This window comes from Triticum urartu, chromosome 3A, assembly GCF_056163025.1.
Source record: "Triticum urartu cultivar PI428250 chromosome 3A, HENAU_Tu73, whole genome shotgun sequence".
NCBI lineage: Eukaryota > Viridiplantae > Streptophyta > Magnoliopsida > Poales > Poaceae > Triticum > Triticum urartu.
This window is the reverse complement of record NC_141875.1, coordinates 701,739,597-701,747,044: the sequence shown is the minus strand read 5'-3', so window position 1 is coordinate 701,747,044 and position 7,448 is coordinate 701,739,597. Positions and strand designations below refer to the sequence as shown.

The window sequence follows — 7,448 nt, the reverse complement described above, 5'->3', positions numbered from 1 at the left end:
TTATAGAAGGTGAGTGTATGCGCGTATGTAGGAGCACTGCCATGTGTGGAGCGACAGGATAGCTCCACGGCGCGCGCAACCACTTGCGCCGCACCGCACGGTCGGAGTCCGACTCAGATCACGAGCCAGCTAGCCGACGCCCCGACCCAGACCGCACCGTACCCAACCAAATCATCATCACCAATCAGTCAGTCAGCCGTCCCCAAAGCCAAAAGCGACGCGGGCGAGCCCCAAACAAAAACAAAAATCAGATCGCCAATACTCTACTCTACTCTGCTCCTCCTACACACAAAAGCTTCAATTCTTTTCTCTCCCCAGCTCCTCTGTTCCTCTATCTCGAGTCTCACCTCACCCCCCCTCCTCGCCGCGATCTCTCCCCCCGAACCCGCCCCGCGCCTCCCCCGGGCGCGGGCCCGTCGCCGGCGACGCCCGGGAGCCCCCGCGTTCTCTCCCCGCGGAAGAGCGGCCCGGCCCGGGCGCTAGCAGTGCTTTGTTTGGCGGAGGCGAGGCGTTTGGTCGCGGGGCGGGCCGCCGCCGCCGCGCGCGATGGGGCGGGGCTGACGCGGCGCGATGTCAGACGCCTCGTCGGATCTCGGCGGCGCCCGGGCGGGGCCGCTGCCCGTCGTCGAGCGCGACCTCGAGCAGGTGCGGCCGAGAATTCTGTTCTCGAATGGGTCAATTTCGCGTTTGTTTCTGTCTCTGCTACCTAGGGGAGCGCGGGTACACAATCTCTGCTGGAGCATGTTTTCTGCTCGGGTCTCTGTGATGCGTGGGGTCTCGTGCTTGCTTGCTCGCTTCCCTTCCGCTCCTGTTTATTTGCCGGAATGGTGGCGGCTGGGTGCTGGCCCCGCGCGTCGCTGTGCTGCTGGACTTGTCCTCTCTGCTGCAATGGAGCTCCGAGTGGCCATTCTGCTTCAGCGGCAGTCACGAGCTCGGAGTGGCCATCTTGTTTTCATTCGTGTGTGTGTGTGTGATTCCAGGACACTCGTTTGTTGGCGTCTCTCTGATGTTTATCCTGCAACATCGAATCGTAGGCCCCTTCCAACTTTTGTGGAGTCCAGTCCTCAGGGGAGTCCCACCAGAGCTCGCACTGGGATGCAGGGTAGATTTGGACGACTGGCAGTCAGTGCAAGTTTAGTTTTCCTCAGCGGTCGTGTTGGCCTTGGGTAAATTCAACTCTAGATTTGTAGACAGATTGCACACCATGTAACATTCAAGTACAAGTCAACAATCAACAAAAGAGGGCAACCGTCGCTTGGTGAAAAAATGTCAATCTGAAGAACTGGCAACCAGTTATATCTGTCATCCCCAACACCAGTTATTGGAGTGCTCAATATACTTTCTTGTGTTATTCCTTGTGCTCACTGAGTAGATTAAGTTCTGCCCTCAAGGCGATATGCTTTTGATATCAGCTTCTCAGGGTTACAGGGCATATGGACCCTTTTGTTGCTTCTGTGATTGATGAAATCTAACATTTAAATTGGGAATTCCTTTAAATTTATTTTTAGAATCACTTTCAAAATAGTGATGGTTATGGGATGCTATTTTACTTTCCCATTTGGCATCTGAAAGCTGGATGTTCCTGATCAATGTTATTTTTGTATGATATATATTGGAATGCCAGACGAGGCCTGATACCACCTTTCTTTTGGTCGATTCTGGATTTTGGCAGGCTATCACTGCTCTCAAGAAAGGAGCCTACTTATTGAAATATGGGCGTAGAGGGAAGCCAAAATTTTGTCCATTTCGGCTATCCAATGTGAGATTATTTACGCTCCTTAACTTTGTATTTCTGAAGTTCTTCCTGATTGTCTCACTTGTAAGGAGTGTTTTTTGTTTCTACAGGACGAGTCTGTATTGATATGGTTTTCAGGGAAAGAGGAGAAGCATCTAAGGTTGAGCCATGTGTCCCGGATAATGCCTGGCCAACGGACTGTAAGTTAATTATCCTAAAAATGAAATTTCCAGAAGGGGATCCTATCAGTGTTTGCAAACATCATGATGAACTTTTTGACCTGACTTGCTGTTGGTGTTTGCTTGCCAACTCTCTGCGATGCGCATGTATGGAGCTTTTACTCTGAATCACAATTCACAAACCTTCAAGGGAAACTTTTGGTTAATGAATGCAGTCAACTGGGGAGTGGGGACAAATGCTTGCATCGTCTTTTGCTTGCTCTGTGGTAAACTGATTTGCGCAGTTGAATTGCTTCTCCAGATATTCTACAGCTAGATGAGTTAGGTTTCAGCTTGGATGAGTTAGATTTCTGCTTTATCAAGCTTTTGAGGCCGGGCAGCACTCAGTTTTGCATTTGAATAAGTCCGATTAACGCTGCATTTGCATAACTTGGCTCAATATAGTTTTTTTGGCATGAATTTTAAAACTGTCATAAGTTGATCATTCTGCTGGGGAAGTTACTTAGCATCTGCATGAATTCCCTTGTAATCGTACGTTTGCTTAATCTTTGTGGTGCCATACTTGATCTTGGTCGTTAAGTACCCCCCCCCCCCCCCCCTGTATTGAAAAAAAAAGTACCCCCCTTGTATTGAAGCTGCTGTGTAATTGTACTAACTGGATCTTCATTCTTTCATTTCTGGAATCTAGGCAATATTTCAGAGGTACCCACGACCTGAGAAGGAATGCCAGTCCTTTTCTCTAATTTCGCATGACAGGTCACTGGACATTGTAAGTTTGCCGTCCACATTCCATGTTTATTTCTGCCCGTTCTCTTCCTTTTGTGCTTATACAAGTGTCATGCTTACATGGTAATATTTGACTCAATGATGTCAGATATGTAAAGACAAAGATGAGGCAGAAGTGTGGTTTGCTGGGCTGAAAACGTTGATTTCACGAAGTCATCAAAGAAAATGGAGAACTGGCTCAAGAAGTGATACCATTTCGTCTGCTGCAACTAGTCCAAGGACTTTCACGCGACAGAGTTCTCCGTTGAGTTCTCCTTTCAGCAGCAGTGACAGTCTCCACAAGGTAGCATTTACTATCCCTGTCTGAATATGTGAATTTGAATTATATTCTTTTTCCAAAATTCTACGAGATGATACTTCTTTTTCATCATGTTGATAATACCATTACTTCATGAAGATGAGTTCTGATAGATGCTGTACACCAGGATTTCAATGAAAACTACCGGTTCCGTAGTCCATATGGGAGCCCACCAAAGAATGGCTTGGAGAAGGCCTTTTCTGATGTTGCGTTATATGCAGCTCCCCCCAGGGGCTTCTTCCCATCAGATTCTAATGCAGCATCAGTCCACTCTATGTCTTCTGGACAATCAGATAACACAAATGGGAATTCCGGAGGTATCCCAATGGATGCTTTCCGGATCAGTTATTCAAGTGCTGTTAGCTCTTCAAGTCATGGTTCTGGTTATGATGACGGTGACGCTTTAGGTGATGTTTTAATATGGGGAGAAGGAACCGGGGAAGGAATTCTTGGTGGTGGTAACTCAAGAATTGGAAGTTCCTCAGGTGCAAAAATTGATTGTCTTGTACCTAAACCATTAGAGTTTGCTGTCCGGCTTGATGTGCAGAATATATCTTGTGGAGGAAGGCATGCTGCACTCGTCAGTAAACAAGGCGAGATCTACTCCTGGGGTGAGGAATCGGGTGGGCGGCTTGGTCATGGTGTAGATTGCGATGTGGCACATCCAAAACTCATTGATGCTCTTACTCATATGAACATTGAGCTGGTAGCATGCGGTGAATACCACACCTGTGCTGTTACACTATCTGGAGATCTGTATACATGGGGGGACGGCGCCTTCAAATTTGGGCTTTTGGGCCATGGTAATGATGTCAGTCAATGGGTACCCAAAAAGCTGCATGGGCCACTGGAGGGTATACATGTTTCATCAATTTCATGTGGCCCTTGGCATACAGCGATAGTAACTTCTGCTGGGCAGCTGTTCACATTTGGAGATGGCTCTTTTGGGGTTCTAGGCCATGGAGACCGCGAGAGTCTCTCAGTACCCAAGGAAGTGGAATCTCTCAAAGGGCTTCGGACAGTGCGGGCTGCTTGTGGTGTTTGGCACACTGCTGCAGTTGTAGAAGTCATGGTTGGGAATTCAAGCTCTAGCAATTGTTCATCTGGCAAGATATTTACATGGGGTGATGGCGATAAAGGCCGTTTAGGACATGGTGATAAGGAATCGAGACTTGTCCCGACATGTGTGGCTGCTTTGGTGGAGCCCAATTTTTGTCAGGTTGCTTGCGGTCATTCATTGACAATGGCTCTTACAACATCAGGAAATGTGTACACAATGGGGAGTGCTGTATATGGTCAACTTGGAAATCCACAAGCAGACGGTATGCTTCCTGTACGTGTTGAAGGAAAGCTACACAAAAACTTTGTCGAGGAGATCTCCTGTGGTGCTTATCATGTAGCTGTTTTGACCTCTAAGACCGAGGTCTACACATGGGGTAAAGGTGCAAATGGTCGGTTAGGTCATGGCAATACTGATGATAAGAATACTCCTACGTTGGTTGAAGCGCTAAAAGATAAGCAAGTCAGAAGTGTTGTTTGTGGAACTAATTTCACTGCAGCAGTATGCATTCATAAATGGGTATCTGGAGTTGATCAATCAATGTGCTCAGGATGCCGTCAGCCTTTTAACTTGAGGAGAAAACGTCATAACTGCTATAATTGTGCTTTGGTATTTTGTCATTCCTGTAGCAGTAAAAAATCTCTGAAGGCTTCATTGGCGCCAAATCAAAGTAAACCCTATCGTGTTTGTGATAGCTGCTACAGCAAGCTGACTAAGGGACCCGGATCAGACATGTACTCTTCAGCTAAGCAGGGAGCTGTTGTACAGGGATTCAGTGACACGGTTGATGAGGAGCTGGAAACAAGGTCAAATGCTAAATTGTCAAGAATATCTTCGATGGAATCTTTTAAGAATATGGACAGTAGATATTCAAAGAAAAACAAGAAGTTCGAATTTAACAGCAATCGCGTGTCCCCTGTTCCAAATGGCGGTTCAAGATCCTTCAATCCTGTGTTTGGATCTTCAAAAAAGTTTTTATCAGCATCTGTCCCTGGATCCAGAATTATTTCTAGGGCCACATCACCTGTTTCAAGAAGGTCAAGTCCTCCACGTTCTATAACACCAACACCTACTTTGAGGAGTCTAACTTCTCCTGGAGGTGTCATCAATGGCACCAAGATGACAAATGATAGCCAAACTCAAGAAGTTCTAAGTTTGAAGTCCCAGGTTCGCACCATGCTGTGTTTTCTCTGTTGTTAGTGTCCTAGAATTTCAGCTAGCTTGTTGCAGAGATGCGTAAATTTCTAGTGCTAGCAGGCAGCATTATTAAGTGTGTTCCTGTTTACCCCTGTGAGTCTATGCCTCTATGGTGTACTTAGTTATACCCTCTTGTTAACATTAACATGATAGATATTACTCGTTCAACTGTACCAGATAATTCTATATTAACTAGCTATCAATCTATTTAATATGGAAGTAGTTCTAAACACTACTTAGGTATACTACCTGTTATCTCTTCAAGTTCAATCATGCAAAAAATCAAGCAAAGTTCTCTTAGAAGTGAGGATTTGTTTGCTGTTATATAAAGGCGTAAAGCTCTTCACTGCCAGGTGGACAATCTTACTAGGAAGTCTCAAAATCTCGAACTTGAGTTGGAGAGAACTACTAAGCAATTGAAGGAAGCTATTGCCATTGCCGGGGAGGAAACCGCAAAGTGCAAGGCAGCGAAGGAAGTAATCAAGTCACTGACTGTACAAGTAAGATTGCTTATTCTGTTTGTATATATGCAACATTTTCATGTACGTACAAGGCCATATAATCAATTTATAATTACTATTATCTTATCACCGAGAATTTTTATCATGCACAAACCTGTAGAATCAATTTCTCTATTATTATGGATCTTGTAGACGAAGGAAATATCTGCAACTGTGATCCATATCTAGCTCATGTTTATGTTGTGTATGCTCTGAATTGTATAGTTTTTCGTATAGCTGCAAAATCTAACCGTCTCAGTAATTTAGAATCAATTAAAAGTTACATTCTCACATTATCCAAGTATCAATTAGCCGGAATTGGTAAAATTAATTTTTGCTAGGAAGAGAGAGCTCTTGTCGCTCCTTCCACATGTTTATCGCTATTGTCTAAGTGTTGCCAGTTTCTCTTCCATGATAGTTGAAGGGGATGGCCGAGAGGTTACCTGGAGGAGTAGCCAAGAACGGCAAGCTACCACCCCTTCCTGGAATTCCTATACCAAGTGACATATCAGCCATAGTCACCGAAAGTTTGGGCAGCCCAGGAAGTTCCGGAGAACAAGAACAAATTTCAGATGATCCTAATGGATTGCTTGTTCCTAATGGATCAAGTTCTGTTAGGAACAAGGCAGGCCATCCAGAAATGACCAATAATGGAAGTGTACCACCCGATGCAGAATCCAACCATGAGGCTGAATGGGTAGAGCAAGACGAACCAGGTGTCTATATCACTCTCACTGCCTTGCCTGGAGGGGCCAGAGATCTCAAGCGAGTTCGGTTCAGGTAAATGCATTCGAATCATATCCAAAAGAGAAATTTTTACATCGACTCCTTTACCCTTTCATCTTGTCGCTCATCCATGTTGAGTTGGTTCATCATTTCATTATTTGCCTTTGTGGATGCAGCCGGAAGAGGTTCAGTGAGAAACAGGCAGAACAATGGTGGCAGGGGAACAGGGCAAGGGTGTACCAGCAGTACAATGTTCACATGGTTGACAAATCGATTGCCGCCATGGATCGCGAGATTGCGACACATTGACTTGACTTGGACAAAAAAAAGACTTGATTGCAAGTGGAGTTGAGGCCACATATACGGTGCGTGAAGGCTCTCTTGTCAGTTAATGTTTTCCGCTAACGTGGCTACCTATAGTTGGCCCATGACAAGTGATTCTTGCTATTAGGAGAGACAAGACAAGTTTTTAGCTTTACACAATTATTTTTCTACCATTTTCTTCTTTTTCCTTGTGTGGAAAGTAGATTGCTCATGCAGAAGTAATGTAAATGCCTGGTAGATGTTACTGCTTTGTAAATGCTTATGCAAACACATCAGTTTTATAATACCATTTACTAATTTCCCCCTAGAAAGTTATTGGACATACCTAGTTAACATCGAGAGCTCGCAAGCATGTCTCTGATGAGTTTTAAAATATCATTTACCGATTCAAAGTCTGTAAGAGTTTCAGAAGTGTGGTTTAATTTGATGCGGAAAAAAAGTGTGTTTTAATTTGACAATACTATCTCTAAAATATAAAGAACAACTCGCAAAAAATTCCCAAAAATTTCCGTGAGGGATTGAACACACGACTTCTAGCGAGTGAACCAGTTAGCTGATTGTGTTCAGACTTGTTTGTCTAAAATGCCAGCTCATTTTATATGAACTATACGCGGCGAAATAAAATAAACTTTTAAAAAAATTT

General features: G+C 44.6%; 1 protein-coding gene across 2 annotated transcripts; it reads left to right on the top strand.

Moving 5' to 3' along the window:
- The first annotated feature begins 266 nt into the window (after positions 1 to 266).
- LOC125546110 (PH, RCC1 and FYVE domains-containing protein 1) lies at positions 267 to 7,116 on the top strand. 2 transcript variants are annotated; one of them, XM_087514140.1, is made up of 9 exons: positions 267 to 645; positions 1,673 to 1,759; positions 1,846 to 1,935; positions 2,603 to 2,683; positions 2,789 to 2,983; positions 3,126 to 5,225; positions 5,609 to 5,755; positions 6,174 to 6,535; positions 6,658 to 7,116. In XM_087514140.1, exons 1-9 carry the CDS (start codon positions 571 to 573, stop codon positions 6,788 to 6,790), a joined length of 3,270 nt encoding a protein of 1,089 aa, XP_087370266.1. In that variant the 5' UTR covers positions 267 to 570; the 3' UTR covers positions 6,791 to 7,116. The 2 variants fall into 2 exon arrangements, with proteins under 2 accessions (XP_087370266.1, XP_087370267.1); XM_087514141.1 differs by lacking the exons at positions 267 to 645; positions 1,673 to 1,759; positions 1,846 to 1,935 and adding an exon at positions 1,970 to 2,180.
- Positions 7,117 to 7,448: the final 332 nt, after the last annotated feature.

What these genes read in the sequence shown, in the direction of transcription:
- LOC125546110 (XM_087514140.1), top strand. Translation starts at nt 571, where the DNA reads ATGTCAGACGCCTCGTCGGATCTCGGCGGCGCCCGGGCGGGGCCGCTG. An exon ending in ATGACAGGTCACTGGACATT is followed by an intron (nt 2,684 to 2,788) that starts GTAAGTTTGCCG and finishes CAATGATGTCAG; the next exon opens with ATATGTAAAGACAAAGATGA. An exon ending in GCAGTGACAGTCTCCACAAG is followed by an intron (nt 2,984 to 3,125) that starts GTAGCATTTACT and finishes GCTGTACACCAG; the next exon opens with GATTTCAATGAAAACTACCG.